Source organism: Drosophila yakuba, chromosome 2R (genome assembly GCF_016746365.2).
Source record: "Drosophila yakuba strain Tai18E2 chromosome 2R, Prin_Dyak_Tai18E2_2.1, whole genome shotgun sequence".
In the NCBI taxonomy this organism is placed as follows: domain Eukaryota; kingdom Metazoa; phylum Arthropoda; class Insecta; order Diptera; family Drosophilidae; genus Drosophila; species Drosophila yakuba.
The window spans coordinates 11954806-11972173 of record NC_052528.2 but is presented as its reverse complement, the minus strand read 5'-3'; the positions used below and the strand labels follow the sequence as shown (position 1 = coordinate 11972173).

Sequence of the window (17368 nt, the reverse complement as noted above, 5' to 3'; positions counted from 1 at the left end):
AGACTTCAATTTTCACATAGAATAGGTCTTCGGCTTGTTTTATTACAAAATTTAAGGGAAAAATCTTCCACGGACTTATGTAAAAATTCAAATAAATGCAACAGTTATCAATTCATTGGTACACAATCTTTATACTACAACACGTGACAATCTCGCCTTACAACTTTCCAGTTAGTTCGGGCACAGCCTTGAAAAGATCTGCCACGATGCCAATATCGGCGACCTGGAAGATGGGGGCTTCGGGATCCTTGTTGATAGCCACGATCGTCTTGGAGTCCTTCATGCCAGCCAAGTGCTGGATGGCGCCTGAGATTCCAACGGCGATGTACAGCTCGGGGGCGACAATCTTTCCGGTCTGACCGATTTGCAGATCATTAGGCACAAATCCAGCATCCACGGCGGCACGAGAGGCACCCACAGCAGCTCCAAACTTATCGGCCAGATCGTACAACAGCTTGAAGTTATCTCCGGACTTCAGGCCCCTTCCTCCGGACACAATAACCTTGGCTCCGGCCAGCTCTGGGCGATCGGACTTGGTCAGCTCCTGGGATACAAATTCAGACAGGCTGCTGGCGAACTCTCCAGCTGGAGCCTGCTCCACAGCACCACTTCCTCCGCTGGTGGCTGCTGGTGGGAAGTTGGTGCTCCTCACAGTGATCACCTTAACGGCATCCTTCGATTTCAGGGTCAGGATGGCATTTCCGGCGTAGATAGTGCGCACAAAGGTGTCCTCCGACTTAACATCGATGATCTCCGAAATGGGCGACACATCCAGTTTGGCCGCCACGCGGGGCAGCACGTTTTTGCCAAAAGCAGAAGCTCCGGCCAGGATGTGGGTGAACTTGAACTGAGATTGGGCGGCCAGGACCAATGGGGTCAGCGATTCTGCGGTGAATCCGTTGAAGGCGGCGTTCTCGGCAACCAGAACCTTGGACACGCCATCCACCTTGGAAAGAGCCTCGGAGGCCTGAAATATAAGAGTGGTTATGTAAGTTTAACAGCCACAGCAAAAGCTTATAACCATTAAAGATGGTTTAGGGTGGTTCGATGTTTTCAATTTAAATGACTTGGTCTTTAAATCAAAACTATATTACTGAAATTAAGATGTGGTCATTTACCGAAATCACTTTGCCTGTAAAACAAACAAATATAGTACATTTCGTCTTGATTTTAAACTAAATAAACCTGTTTGTTTGCACTTTCTGACTAGATCTAGACTAAGTCAAATCCTACAAAAATCTTTTTTTAATTTTTTTTGTTAGTTTAAATGTAAATGAAAATGAACTCTGAATTTAATCGGATTTGCGGCTGACTAGAATAACGTGTACTGTCTGTTTGATGGAAAGCTATTTGTTTTAATAGAGACACTTGCAGATCAATGGATCGTATAGATTTGGCACTTTAGTAAATAACTAAGGTCTATAACAATTCTTGTATCTATACAAACAACACCAAAGTATTGTTTTCTATCGAGATATGCTTATATAACCTGTTGCCGGTATGATTGCTGCCTGATCGCAAAGATCTTCCAATGCAGGCTCAGTGAACTTGGCTAGATTATTTCGCGACATTTCGCGACATGTGAGACTTTTTGGGACTTACGGGTCCGCATTTTGTGCCTGCCACCAGAACTGTGACGTCACCACCGATCTTCTTGGCCGCGGATATGGTGTTCAGGGTGATTGGGTTGAGGGCCTCATTGTTGTGCTCGGCGACCACCAAGGTGCTCTTGCATCGCTGCAACTGCAAATGGTTAAATTAATACATTGTTATTTAATTTTTAGCCATCAGCGCCTGCGCTTTTTTATCTGGTTAACAATTTTGCACTTACGATGCTGCTGCGCATAAGATTACGCGTGTTGCTGGCAAACATTTTGGGTGTTGGGTGGTTGAAGGAGCTGTCCACGCGAGGGAAAATTGTTGTTTGATTAATTTAAGTCTATAAATATTTAATTAAAACTTACCTTCGCTACAAAATCACAGAAAGTCCAAAGGTTTCCGCTGATTTACGCGTTTGTCGTTTTTTGGTACCTTTTACAGATGCACAACAGCTGTTACTTTACAGGAGGAGTCTGTTATCTATGTGAACTTTTAACAGCAGGCACTTGAGCTCAAAAGTGTGAAAAAACATTCATCCGGAAATATTAGAAATATAAACATACACTTCATTGAACTATTATGCGATGCAGTAAAAAATAAGAGCATTTAAAATAGATTAGAATTTGTACTTCAGTTACAGAGCGACTGAGTGCGTCTTAACAGGAATCGTGACCAGTCACAGTTAAGCTAACAGTGTCAACACAGCAGCATATGTTTCCCTTGCGTGATCTGGCAACACCTTAATAAGCATTCATCGTTGCAAAACATTCTGAACAATTTTTAACAAAATATCAAAATCTCCGTTTTAAAGTGGGGTGTAAAAGGTTTGGAAAACAGAGAAAATGAGCAAAGCTATACCAGACAGGTGGGTGCAGCCCAAGGACATTGGGCCGAGGATATTCCACAGTAATCAGTGTTGTTTACGCTGCTCTCATGCATTTGTTTTTGTGCCAATCGCAGATGGTTGAACTACAAACCGATTGGAGATCGTGTTCCTGGCACTCGCTTCATAGCATTCAAGGTGCCGCTGAATCAGGTGAGTTCACGATGGTTCCCCGCCCGCCCAATGGCGTACCACGTACCATGTCCGAGATCCAAGAAACCAAACCGGTTGACAGGAGAGCCGGCAATTGATGGATGTTGAAAACCCAGGATCTGGACCACCGACTGCGCGGCTCTCTAAAAATATAAATAACAACGGACGACGACGAAATTTGTGCATTGTAATTATGCATAAAAGTGGCAACTGGAACATGGACCCCACATGAATATTAAATTAAATTGTTTTTGCTTAATTAAATAACGCCACGGATCCTCGGCCTTTATTAATTGCCTGCCCTCCGGGAATTTTGCATAAATTGAGCAATATATAGCCGCCCATTGTAATGCCCTCGTATATTTGCTCAGCTTCCTTTTTCATCTTTTGCAGCATGTCAACGCCAGAGTGAATGAGAATCTCCGCCTGGCGCCCGAATCCCTTCTGCAGTCCGTTCCCGATCTGGGTCTCATCATCGATCTGACCAACACGAATCGATACTACAAGCCAAGTGCCCTAACCGACAACGATGTGCGTCACCAGAAGCTGATGATCCCCGGGAAGCAGACGCCTTCGCGGGATCTAGCCGAAAAGTAATTATAAATTGAAACATTATATACTAATTGGACTATATACTAATAGGACTATGTATTAGCTTTCGCGTGAAAGTTTTGTAATTTTTGGAGCTCACTTTGCTAAAAGTCTTTAATAATAAGAGCAAAAATGTAGAATATTAACGAGAAATTAGAAAAATGAGTAATTAAGGTTGTGTTTTTACTCCTTATAAAAACGTACATATGTACGTTAGTTGGATTCTTGTACTGCTCTTTTAAATAGTTATATATTATATATACTATAATTATGTGTTTTAGCATTCAATGTAATATAATATGTTTGCTTTATAAAAGTGATTCTAATAACATTGTGTTGCAATTAAAATATCCTTGTTATTAATATCTTATTAAAGTGAATTGAAATGGTAACTGGTTACAGCTAAATACCCAATCCAATTTTGGATTCGCCATAAGATATTACCATTAACGATCAATATCTTTCCCATGTCATTGCAGATTCTGTGGTTTCGTGGCAGACTTCCTTGAGAGCAATGCGGATAATGGTGAGTGCTGACAAATCATCCCACACATCATGATCTCTGAGGCTCAATGCCGTGGGAAACGCTTTCCCGTCAACAATGCAGATTCAGATGCATATCTGTCCACGCAATTAGAGCCGCAAAATATGCAAACAAATCGTATCAAAGGGGGCACCCGCAATTACCACGTATCCTAATCCCTGGCTGCACTGCCTCCAAAGATTCCTATCAGCCGGCAAGCACACAGCAAACATGGCCAAAGCGGTGAAATGTGCTCGCAGTGCTCGCAGCCAAGTGCCTGAAAAGAGAAATACTCTATTTAACCCTTTAACAGCCAACTGGCGCACCGATGTGGGCGCGCACACACTCAATCAGTCAGTCAGCCAGCCAGCCAGTCAGCCAGTCAGTTTTTTGGCCTTTGAGTTGAGCCCGAGCTTGAGGCTGTCTGCCAGTCGGGAGCCGGGCAAACAAATCACTTACGGAGCACGGAGCTTAGTCATGCCGCGAGTGGGGAAAAGGCATTTCCAATTATGCACAAAGGCATGCGAGGCCATCGGCAAGCATCTTTTCATTTATATGTGTAAAATTCAAATGCATTCATGCAGAGAAGAAATTAAATTCGTATTATATCTTTACGACTGCCGTAGATACTTTATAATATATTTATATTCGAATTTTAAAAAATGCTTCTCTAGAATGAAACTGTGTTCCATTTTCACTCTGAAGCTCATAATATCAAGAGAATTATTGTACTTAGTGTAAGAAAACGCTTAAGTTATTAAAATGTCGAATTTAATTATTCATGCATAGTAGAATAAGTTTTTAGGGTATTAAACGTCTGTGTGCTGCACATTCTTTCGATAAAGTGGGCGCGTATAAGACCTATGTTTCGCAGGCACTTTCATGTTGCGCTAATGTATGTGCGAACCAATTTGGCTTACAATATGCAAAAATGTTGGCCAGAATGCCTTCGCAGATTCTGATGCCGTCTAGGGCTTAATTAAAACACGATCTGGCGCCGCGGAAAGTCGCTTGGAGCAAACAATAAATAAATACACGAAGGCTGCCAACATATTTACAACGAAACAGATCAGGAAAATAAGTCAAATCCGAGGTGGTCGCAACTTGTCAACGACCAATGAGGCTAGAAAACAAGGCACAGTCGTTGGCACAGTGGAATCATCTGCAGTTTAACGTTAAATCGGACGTTTCATATTGAACAACACATTTTTAACAATTTTTTATTTTAATAATTACATACGTAGTTGTGAACAATAATATTAAGTTTCGTTGAACTTCTTACATGCGTGTATTTCATTAAATATATTAGGTTATTCCCACTGTATTTGGTATATCGACAAGGATGCGCCGTGCGTTCTCGTAATTTAATTTCGTTATTCGTTTTGCCTGTAAGTTGGCTTGAATGCAAACCAAACATGACGTACTGACTGACTGACTGGCAGCTTCGCCCGCTGCCAATGACCAGGGAATCCAGCAACCAGGCCAAAGCCAAAGCCAAAGCCAAAGTCAAGCCGAAACCAAAGCACCCGCACAGTGCACAAAGGCAGACCACCGCGACCTGGTGGGTTGTCCCACCATGCCCCTCTGGAAACCGCTAGCGAATCCCTCCTGCTGACATGTTTTTGTGAAATTTATAGCCAATGTTATTATTGGCAGAGCGCGCTGTTTTCTAGATTTAGCTCAGGTCGCTTCTGCTTTTATGCCAAATTGCCAGGCCGGTTTTCTCTGTTGCGGTCCCGCCGCGTGGGTGTTACCAAATGGGCGTGGAGCGAGATTTGGGAGGCTTGTAGCTCGGTAGAGGGTGAGGGAGAGGGACATTCCTGTGGCCGTGTTTGAAATGAAATTTGTAGCAATTTGCAGCAACATGCGGCACTGCAGAAAGGCTGTGGTGCGGCCTCTAAACAGGGAAGAAATATCACCCAACTTGGTTGACTTCGATGCCGAGAAGACTCATTTAACATTTGAAGTATTTAGAACTGATATATATATACTTATATATGTATATTTATTAAAAATTTGAAAATTTTTGTATCAAATTGTAATTCTGTTTTCTTGCAGACAAACTAATTGGAGTGCATTGTACACACGGAGTGAATCGCACTGGATACCTGATCTGCTACTTCATGATCTCCGTTATGAACAAGTCCCCTGAGGAGGCGATAAAAAGTTCGTAGGAGCTCCTTCTTTCAATACAGTTTCGTTATTTATACACACTTTTCTATATGTGATTTGCAGCCTTTTCTTCGGCCCGCGGTCATGAAATCGAACGCCACAATTACTTGAACTCCCTAAGGACACTCCCGAATCAACAGACCAATAGGCAGCGTTCTTCCACGGAGAGATCTTCAGCGAATAGTAGTAAAAAGGATCATAACAATAGGTATGACTATAGCACAAAACCAGAAGATTGGCAGCAGCAAGTTAGACATTACACAGGGGATGAAGATGTGCATTACAAGTCCCACCACAGTAAGTATATTAATATTAATGCATATGCAGTTTAACTATCGGAAAATAAAAATGTTTAATTTTAGGGAACAATTTATGATGTTTTTATTATAAATAATTTTCTTTATTTTATTTCGGTGCCCTTAATAAATTACTACTATAACTACTATAATGTAAATCTCGTTTCAGGAGACTTAAATGCCTGTCCATATGGTCGCTGGAAACAGGTAACCTATCAGGACCCCCATGACCATCCAAGAGGCAATCGCTGGAGCCAACAGACTTATTTCCGCAGCTATGAAAGGCAGGATAGGATTCAGGGGTACCGATCAGGAGAACGCGATCAGCAGAGCTGGAGACGCTATCACCAGGACCATGATAAAAAGTATCAAAGGGACTATTCGAGCAGAAACTACAGCAACAGAAACTTTAGGGAAAGAAACTTCAGCGAAAGAAACTACAGCAAAAGAAACTACAGAAATCAGGAGTAGGCGCTTAGCTACGTTTAATATTTTAAATTTTCAGAAAACCCCCACTTGATAGTAATAAATTTCCAACGGTGTGATGAGCGAATTGTTAATTATTGCTAATTACGTGCAACTACAAGTACGACAATTAAAATTCATTTGAGACCACAAAATGGTAGTTAACAAGCAGTCGGCTCAGATCGTGTGAAGATACAATAAAAGTTGAGAAAAATTTGCATCTCGATAAGCGAGGAGAGCGCGTGAAATTCCAGGAAATTAGTGATCATCATGGCCAGCGGTGCCGGTGTTGCCGGTGGTGCCGTCGGTTCTGCTCCTGTGTCAAAACAAATGTCGAGATTGTCTGGCAAAACGCTTAATAAGCACAGTGGGCTTAGTCGGTGACCGATAGCAAACAAATTGTAGCCATTAAATGGTGGAATTATTTCGTAGTGTATGAGAAACCAATTCAAAGATATGATATAAAAAATTGAATTTTAGTTATATCGCTAGCAATATACTGTACATCTGTTACATATACACATAATTTTAAGTTATTTAAGTTATACGTGGGATACTCAACCCATGGTACTGCTTCCTTGAAGTACCTGTCACGTTGACGGCTCCTGATCGGTTCATTATTTCGTCATGGTGGTCAAATGTCAACTTATTAGCATAAATGCCGCTGCTGTCGCCTCCGCCCATCGCCTCCTTTATGTATTTTAACCCTCGGGTTCCGATATCGGCGCTTTATCTTTGTGCAATCTTATCGCGGCCGCACGATCAACGAGTGTCATTATGGGCCAGGGTCTGGGGCTCGGACAGCGACAAATCGTTGGCCATTACAATGGCCTGACCATTGGAAGAACTGGGAGTGGAGGATGGGGGGGACGTGGTCGGTCGGGGAGGCAAGGATCGAATCGATCGGTCGGTCGGGATGCGATGCGATCTGAGTGCCCGATAAACGCCTGTTGTGTGGCATGTGGCGTACAGTTGTTTGTTGCGCTTAATTGGACAGCGTTTCATTTCGCGGCTGCTCGGTTTGCTACCTTTACTTACTCTTTATATTTAGCCTCTGACTGACCCAAAGACGTGGCCAAATGGCATCCAGCGAAAGTGCCATCAAATGCCCCAGGCGATGTCCGTAGATCTTCATTCGATTAATGTCTGCAGGAGGCTCTTTCTTGGAAATATTTAGAGTTTATTGGGCACAAACGACACAGGATGATGGAGCTTTCAAATGATGGAATTAAAATAATTGAACAAGGGAATTAAAGCTGGGACTTTGCGGCAAGCTTATTTCGGGTTTCATTTTACAAATCCGCATTGCGGATTTCCTCAATATATCCTATACTTAAGTGTTATATAACTATACAACTATGAGTTATTTATTTAATTAAAATATTGAACCCATGTATGCTTTCATTAATCCAATGAGATTTTTTTTTTTACTTTAGAATTTTTTGCTAAACCAGTAAGATTCAATATCAAAGATTAAACTTAAGAAATATAAGGGTTTTCTGTATAGGTTTTATGCCAGTGATTATTATGTGGGTCTTTTGGTCATGCCGACGACGTCGTGGACCCAGTGACACACCTCCGCCCCTCTGCTGCCATAAATTGTTGAATCAACCAAAAATGGCCAATTGTCAGTTGCGTGTGCGGCTTACTTATTTTTTTTTTACTTTTTACGCCTCCAACAAGAGCACACATTTTTTCATATTTCTCGCGTTCGTTGCTTAGTTTATGACCGCGAAGGGAAAGACGACTGGAAAGTGTTGCCAATTTCCACCGACTGCAGTCGACTGTGCCGGACTTGTGGCCATTTATCTTAGCATAACTTGGAGCGCGATAATTGCATTCCTCGGACTTGGCTAAGATCGAGCAGCGAGGCCACTTTGAAGTTCGATGCGGACAATTAGGCACGGCCCATAAATTGCCATCTCATATGTGGCGATGCGGCGAAAAAAGGAAGCGCGGCATTGATTTAAATAATAGTGTTTAACTTTGCAACCAACTTTGCCATCCCTGGCCATGGTGGATGCTGCTGGCATCAACGACAATTACCTGGCCATTTCAATTAGCCGGCAAAAAACAAAAGGTGCTGCAGAATCCATCCAGTCAATCAGATATTGGTATCAATGACGTCCCAGTCCGAGCTCTCAATTGTTTCCGCTGGCCTTTTGTCTGCTTCCCAGGTGATTTACGGTGTCGCCCTGTCTGGCTGATAAAAGAGTTGACGGATTGAATTGCCGTTTGGAAAACTGCGTAACAGGTCAGAGAAGGTGGTGCAGTGCTACCAGGATTAATGTGAGTAAGCTTTAAATTAAAGAAGTTATAATCAGACAAATACAAAATATGTATAAAGTACTAAATATACATATACTGTACATATGGAGGTAAACAATAAAATGTATTTATTTGGAACCATCCAATTAATGGAATATTTGTATAAACTTTTATATAAGTATGTATATAAGTCGTTAAAATAGGAATTCACTTGCAAAAGGAAATAAAAAATTACTTTGAATTTAACAAAATAAAATAAAAACAGTTAAATACCTTTTTACTTACCCTCAATAAAAGGTATTTATTTTGAACTTTCCATTTCATGGAATATTTGTATAAACTTGTATATAAGTAGATATCGTTAAAATAGGAATTCACTTGCAAAAGGAAATACAAAATTATTTTGAATTTAACAAAAAGAATCAATAACTTTCAACACGCTTAAATAAAATAAAAACAGTTAAATCCCTTTTTACTTACCCTCAATCGAAACGCGATGGCAGGGAACTCCTGCAACACTTGCCATTTATCGCCGTACGCAATCTTAATTAAAAGCCGCCCCCAGATTAAAACAAATGTTTACTTTAAAGCAGATACGGATCGCGCAATCACGAAATCGATTCAGTTCGATTCAGTTCAGTTCGATTCGTTTCGAAGCGCGTTGAAAACACACGAATTGGGCAATTAAAGCGGCTGAAGGGCGAGAGTTTATCGTTGATTTTTGCGATATGGATGCGAGGCACGCACATGACCCTCCCACTCATTAAGAGGAGTCCTACAAACCGGGATGTACATGGGCTGCTTGGCAACTCCATTGTCTGGAAACTGTGCCACACAGAGAAAACAATGACTCAAGTTTGCGGAAACAATTCCTACTTTTTGAACTCCCATGTACACACGAATTACACATCATTTAAAAATATTTATTTGTATCAGTGACTCTTTACGTTTGTATTAAGTTTACTGTTTCATGTGAATTGATATGGATTTTAAATGTTATTCAGAACATGAAATTAGCAAATGCTCCTACGAACTATTTAACTATTTCGCGCAGTAATTTCTTTGTTCAAATCGAGTTATAATTCACATAGCAGTGAAGATATATAAGTATGTTTTTACTCAACTGGATTTTTCTTGAAGTGCAAAGATGGCCCATAATTGGGATGAGCTGACGATGGTGTCCCAGATCGCCGACTTATCTCCATGAAACTCAAACTCCCACTGAGTGCATTCCAGGCCATCCCATTTATCCTTGGCTATTGCAACTCCTCCTTCTTTTGGCCATGGCGCCGAGGCGTAAACTTTATTGTCGCCACATTGCTGCTGCATACTTAATGGCGCCACAGCGACAAAACACACGAAAAAAGTGCCAGGCGTGGGTGTCAACGAACTTTAAAATCCAAATCGAAATCCACCCACCGCAGGGGGCGGTATCTACTGCCCACACCAACACACTGACTTGACCCGAAAATTTCATTTTCGGCAAATATTTGCGCAAGTCAGCTCCATTTTTGGACAAGTCACCCCTTACTTCTTGGCCGGATTCTTATTTTTCTGTTATCATTCGGACTGCATTCAATGGGGCTGTGCAAATTGCTTAGGGACTTGGCTGGCAAATGTTTTGGAAATATCTCAAGTGCTATTTATTTCGAAGGGTTTCAGGCCACAGGGTGGTTTTCAGATTGCCCATCTTTTGTGGGTGTATTTTGGATACTGCCTCAAGCTGCAAAGAAAATTGCTCTGATAAGCATTGTCATAAAAATTTGATCGCAAGTCTTAGACGGTCTTTTTGGTTCCGTGTACCAGGTACTGCTTATTGTGTTTGGCTTACTCTGGGGTTTGTGGTGAGGTCGCTTGTGAGTTTTTGTGGAATATACTTTGCCGATATCCAAAACATCCTTCGAGAGTAGTTCTCCAAAATAACAAAATGAAATGTTGTGTTAATTTGTCTGTCTTATAGGCTGTACCCTGTTTTATTTCCAAAAGACATGTATTCATGCTGATGTTTGACAAGCTTAAAAATTTGATGATTTGCACATATAGGCTTATATTTTATCTTATTTTCGGACTTGTTTTTGTTTAATTCATAATATCAAACCACCATATTAACCACATCTATGTATATTTAAAAGTAAAATGTAATTTGCGCGCAATAACTTCTATAATAAAGCTGAGTAAGGCCATCGAATAACCGAGGACTAGCGAAATCGCTGGCATCACGAAGTAATATAGACCCAAAGGCTTCGCCTCCAAGGGCTCCGTAATGGGAAAGCTGAGATATCCCTGGCCCACTGACTCGCGATAGGAATCCGAGGCCATTTTATCTATTATGCCGCTCTCGAATGCATGGAACCAGGCCCTACTGAGGTGATGCTTGAGGAACCACTTCTTGCTCATGGGGAATCCGGCAAAGAGGAAACAAATGTCGATGGGTATGCGACGGAACTTGGGATGCCGTAGGTATTGCTGGGCGTAGATGAACATGTCCATGCGATCTGGAAACAACACATAGGCGTACTTCTGGTCAAAGTTGTTTCGGTGGCTGAGTAAGGTTTCCGATGGCACTGTTCTCACAGCGGTCCAAAGCGACTTTGGAATGTGATGCTGTTGAAAGATCATCCTATCATACGGATCGATGAGAAGCGGAATATTTGATGCAGCCAGTTCCTCGAAGGTTTGTATCTGCTTCTCAAAAGTCTCCGAAATGAGCATGCTCTTCAGCAACCCCAAATACATGGTGGAGTACACAAATCCCGATATGAATAATACTCCAAACAGAATGTAGCGTACCGTTCCCTTGATCGCCTTTAGGTGAAAGCCATTGAATAAAAGTGAGCTGTACACTTCGAGCAAATTTCCACTAAAGTCCCATTTTCCGCTTCTAAGCCAGTGTATCAGACAAAGAAACAAGGAAATCAGCAACACATAAGTGGCTAAAACAATCCACACTTTGGTGTTGAACGGCGCTGTCAAGTATCTATAGCTATGCAATGGTTTTCCATGAGGTACCACCACATTGGCAGGAGCAATTCTGACCTCTCTGGAGATGGCAAAAACTTTGGAATTTTGAACCAAAGCATCGGCGCACATATCTACCGTATTATTCAGAATAAATTGGGTGCAATTTAGTGGTGAATCGTTGGGTGTATGAACTGGCTTGAAAGTAGCGTTTATGTTTTTCATAAAGGCGCGTGCAAATCGCATAAAGTATCCAGCATAAATCGTTTTGCCATTTCTATCTGAATATATAAAACTTCGGGGAACATTGTTGTATGCAGCCACTCGAACTTGATAGCCATTAACATTGTGAATTGTGCCGCGAACCTTCATATAGTCTTCAATATTAGTTTCCCTTATCCTCAGACTCGGAAATAGTATTTTTTCATAGGCAAGTCTTGTGCATGTTGAATATATTAAGATCTTGACATATCCCAGCCGCCAAGCATAGTTTATAAAGCGCTTCCATTTATCTTCCTCGATATGGTTGTCGATCACTAAGAGAAAGTCCACCTGCTGAAAGCTTAACTCAAGTTGGGCTAACAGTTCATAAGGTGGCTCGTTTCCCACTATTATAAAGAGCTTATTATCGTTTCCCACGTGGTTCCTTAAACTGGTGATATTGAAGGCTTCCAACGAGCTGTATACGAATCTCGATGTGGGTGCTTCAAAGGGTATTAGGTTGTCAAACTGCTTGCAGAAAATAATATTAGTGGAGATTGTCAGGCGCTCGTTGAGTTCATTTATAATATCAGGCAAACTTTTGCCAGTTATGAAATTTTTATGGCTAATCACAAGATGCATCAGTGCTAAAAATGTTGGAAAGAAAATCATCTGAAATGGAAACAGAATATATTTAAGGGAACTACTAAGCAATTATTATTTTTATTTTAATTTAATAATATTTAAACAAGTCTATATTACTAATTAAAATTATTATAAAAGTGTGGAATACTTTAGGAACTTTTGTGATGGTGTGGTACCACCTATATAAGGGTATCTTTAGCTAAGTTATTTTTATTTATAGCGGACAAGGACTGGTAAATACTTTTTTGTGAAGACTTTACAACATGAAGAATGTAGAAAAAGCAGACATCACAACATCAATCCGTCACTCAATCAACATCAACATGACCGCCTCCTGGACAACCGGTACTCGTCATCGTCGCCTTCTTGCATCCCAGGAATTCCCTCATGCGCCAGGCCGTCATCTCGATGACAAAACTCACAAGGGCCAGGATGTAGCCGATGGCCAGAGCAATTGCCGGCATGACGAAATAATCCACATCCAGCGGCTGGGCCTCCACATGCTCCGTGATGAGGAAGCTCAGATAGCCCACGCGAACTGCCTCGAAGTCGGCGTCCAAGGCCAGTTTCCTTGTAAGACCACTCTCGAAGGCCCAGTACCAGGCCCGTCCCAAATGGTGCTTCAGAAACCATCTCTTCCGCATCGGAATGCCAGTGTAGAGGAACGAGAAGTCGATGGGGATTCGCAACAGTTTCGGATGCTTCAGGAACTGCTGGGCATAGTCGTATAGCGCCATTCGATCCGAGAACAATATGTACGCGTAATCCTGATCGAAGCGATTTCTGTGCTCCAAAAGAGTCTCAAAACTGACCAGCTCCATTATGGGGGCAAGTATCTGGGGCATATTGTACTTGGCGAATAAGATCTTATCGTATGGATCCACCATCAGCGTTATGTTACTCTCCACCAGTGCCTCAAAGGTATCGATCTGCTTCTCAAAAACCTCCGAGATCAGCATACTTTTGAGTAGTCCCAGATACTCGGTGGAGTAGACAAATCCAGCTATGAACAAGACTCCAAAGAGTATGTACCTCTCTTTTCCACTGATTTCCTTCAGGTAGAATCCACTGAACAAAAGTGAGCTGAATACCTCGAGCAGATGCTTACTGAAGTCCCACTTTCCACTTCGCAGCCATCCAATAAAGCTCAGGAAACTGACCACCAGCAGCACATAGACGACCAAACAGACCCATACACTCCATTGAAAAGGAGCGGTCAGATAGCGATAGGAGTGGAGCGGTTTCGCATGGGTCACCAAAACATTCGCCGAGGCGATCCTAAATCCGTGGGTTAGACTAAACGCGGCAGGATTCGCTGCCAAGGCATCTGCACACACATCCACGGTTTCATTGACCAAGTTCAGTGTACAATTCCCGGGAGAATCACTTGGTGTGAGCACTGGCACAAAGCTGCCATTCCTAGAGCCTATGAAAGCTCTGATGAATCTCATGTAGAACCCAGCGAATACCTGCTCGCCCCAGTGATTCACATATAGCATAGAGCGCGGAGCATTATTATAGGCAGCCACCCTAACCGGATAGCCATGGAGATTATTGAACGATCCCCGATTGGATATATAGTCCTCTATCAAAGTCTCCACTATTATGGTTTCGGGAAATATGATTTTGTGATACAGTTGCTCATCGAACGAGGTGTAGAATAGCAACTGAACGTATCCTTGCTGCCAAAGGTGCTTCACAAAATCTAGCCATTTGGTGCTGATTTTCAGATCAACGGGTTCATCGATCACAATGACATATTCAGCAAACTGAAAATGTAAATTCAGGGCATGAAAGAAATCATAGGGTGGTTCGTCTTGGCCCATAATCAAAAAGATTTTGTTATCAGCACCTAAATTATATTCAACTTGTGTGAAATTTAACATTTCAACTGAGGTGAAGATCATCAAGCTTATTGGTGCCATGTGTTTTAGGTACTTGACCTCGTATTCACTTAGTTTATCAGATTGATTGCAATACAACAAGTTATTGGAGATAAGTAGGCGTTGGTTTAGTTCAATTATTATATCGTTAAGAACTTGAGTCCTTACAGAAGATATAGCAAGAAATAGTAGAAGTTTGAGGAGATTGGTAGAATGCTGAAGGATCATCTGAAAGATATATAGAGAGTAGAGATACTTGAAAGCTTAGATTAGGATAGATAAGGATGCTGCACGGAATGATGTAGAATAAAGATCGATAGATGAGATACAATTTGGTGATAAATTATGTTAAGATTTTTTGCTACAACACATACTAGACTTTCATTTTTACCGCGACCAAAGTGAGTCTCATCTCATTCAGTGGTTGTGTTATGTATTTTCGGAATAAAGTTACACCTCTGTTGATATGCTTACATCTGTTGAGCTTCCATTTATCGGCAGTCACGATCACTTCCGCCTTTGTTCAGTTCTTTTCGCAGTCTCGAATTCAATTAGCACCGACGATTGATATGAATATACATTGGATGGACTTTGTCTAATCGATTGCCCAATCTCATAAATATTCCATTCCATTCCGGCCGATTGAGTCTGGGGCAATTAACACTCCAACACGATCGATCCCACCCACGCATCCTCGGCGGCAATTGGGCCACTTTGCTGGTACACAATGATTTACTGGTATTTACGAGTTTATTTAGCTTATCCATTCTAATGCGCGTGCAATATCTGTGCGGATCGTGTCAATATTTTCGCGCAGAGACAAAGGAGCAGTCATGGGAAGCGGCTGCCATCACGGATCCAGCGAGTGAATGGAAAATCACGCAGTCTGCAGCGCCATTTTCTCTCTATCTAAATATAGCAGATCCATTCTGGCGCCCATCCAATCAGATCCCATCAGAAGGCAGAAGGGGGGCCATTCCCCAAATCCCCTTCTGATTTGTGGCGCCTGATTAACGGTTGTCAGCCATTGGAATGGCTAACTACTGTATCTTCGGGATCCCCTCAAACCGACGTGGTTATGGCCTTTGAGTAGGGTTGGCAAATTGACGCGCTGAGATGCGTGCTGAATGGCCCACGGACAGTTGGTGGGAATCGCATTGGAGTGAGCCCGTGTTCAGTGGGTCAATGTACGGGTGGTCTTCGCGAAAGTGGTAATTAGCGATGGCTAATTATAACGGAACAAGGTGAAGGCTCTTTGGGGATAACAAGCTGTCAGCCAGTTGATTTTCGCGTTCTGACGTTTTGTTCCTCATTCTTGTTTCTTACCTTAAATTGTCTGAGCATAAATACACAAAAAAAAATTCTCTGAGTCCTATAAAAATTATAATAACAGAAATCATACTGCCAAAGAAATACCATCTGAATTTAGGCACAGTTTATTCGGGCATATCAGTATAAATTCAGTCTGCATTTCATTTGAATATCTACTAAATCCATACAAATCTTACATCAATAGGCGAATGTTTTAAACTGAAGTATTCAATGAACTATTTCTTCCTCCTTGCAGAAACTTTCTCAGTTTGCACATTTCTCGCTTGTTCCATTTTACCCATCGGCATTTCTAAGATGACTCATACGCACAGTAGTCCAGCGACCCATTCCACCGGCAATAAAGAGCAAATAATTAATAAGATAAGAGAAGCAGTTGCACGAGCGCAGATCCAGCCCGGGGCTGAAGGTCAAACTAATAATGATTTAGATAATCAAAGAGTGGCAGAAACCAAGGAGCTGGGCCCAAAACCGCAGACCAAGTGCGATGCGAAGCACTTGAACCTGTTGCTACCGCCGCAAGACCCCAAAGGCATCTGATTCTGCTGCTGAAAACCAAACAAAACGATCGGGGAGCGCCGTCCCGGATACTCCACTGTGCTCCAGTGCAGATGCAGACTGAAGACTGAAGACGGAAGACTGCAGACTGCAGAGACGGCAGAGTCTGCAAAGTCGGCTCATCCAGCCGGCCAGACCATAAATACCAAAGGGTTACGCCTATTTTTACACGCAACCGAGTGCATTTCCTCGTACTTGGGCCATGAGCGCACAAATATTAAAACGATGCGACGTGACAGATTACAAAACGTTTGACACCAGCGCCAAAGCCGCCAAGATGATGCCCCCAAAAAGGCGACTCAGAAGGTGGAGGCGACTCCAGAAGGCTGGGGCATCTCCAGCAGTAGAAGCTCAAGCAGATGAAGCTCCAGCGGAGGCCAAAACTGCAACTGCAGTCAAGCAGCAGCCACTTGCCACACGACGATGACGAAGACGAGCACGACAATGCACAGTATGTAATGATCGCTCAAATGGTGCTTGAAAATTATTTGAAAGAAATTTCAAAGATTTTAAAATCATTTAAAAACATACCGAAAATTTATTATTAAATTCGCACATTAGTACTAGTCCATTGAGTAATAACATATATTATCAACAGGAAAGTTCGGTTAAAAAATATATGCATTTAAATAAAGTATGATAGGGTTCAATTCCTAATTTTAAAGATTTTTCTACTTTATTACTTGTGACTAAAAGAACTTTAATGGTGCTCATCTGATTTATATTTTTAAGTGTGGCTGATTTTATTATAAAGCATTTTGTAATTTTTTTATACGCAAATTTTCTCAGTTTTTTTTCAAGCCAAATTATATATAACACAGACCACTGTGCATTGTTGCAGTCA

The 17368-nt window shown here is 41.8% G+C and overlaps 3 protein-coding genes across 3 annotated transcripts; 1 reads left to right on the top strand and 2 right to left on the bottom strand.

The window, feature by feature from the left end:
- Positions 1-9: 9 nt before the first annotated feature.
- On the bottom strand, positions 10-2079 carry LOC6530246 (electron transfer flavoprotein subunit alpha, mitochondrial). The gene is made up of 4 exons (XM_002091147.3): positions 1965-2079; positions 1832-1898; positions 1603-1743; positions 10-967 (listed from the first exon to the last, which is right to left on the bottom strand). Exons 2-4 carry the CDS (start codon positions 1871-1873, stop codon positions 158-160), a joined length of 993 nt encoding a protein of 330 aa, XP_002091183.1. The 5' UTR covers positions 1874-1898; positions 1965-2079; the 3' UTR covers positions 10-157.
- Positions 2080-2310: 231 nt separating this feature from the next.
- LOC6530245 (RNA/RNP complex-1-interacting phosphatase homolog) lies at positions 2311-6908 on the top strand. The gene is made up of 7 exons (XM_002091146.4): positions 2311-2464; positions 2560-2635; positions 3029-3228; positions 3706-3752; positions 5808-5915; positions 5985-6218; positions 6387-6908. Exons 1-7 carry the CDS (start codon positions 2442-2444, stop codon positions 6686-6688), a joined length of 990 nt encoding a protein of 329 aa, XP_002091182.1. The 5' UTR covers positions 2311-2441; the 3' UTR covers positions 6689-6908.
- Positions 6909-13062: 6154 nt separating this feature from the next.
- LOC6530242 lies at positions 13063-17112 on the bottom strand. Its single transcript, XM_002091143.4, has one exon. The coding sequence runs from the start codon at positions 14863-14865 to the stop codon at positions 13063-13065; it is 1803 nt and encodes a 600-aa protein (XP_002091179.2). The 5' UTR covers positions 14866-17112.
- Positions 17113-17368: the final 256 nt, after the last annotated feature.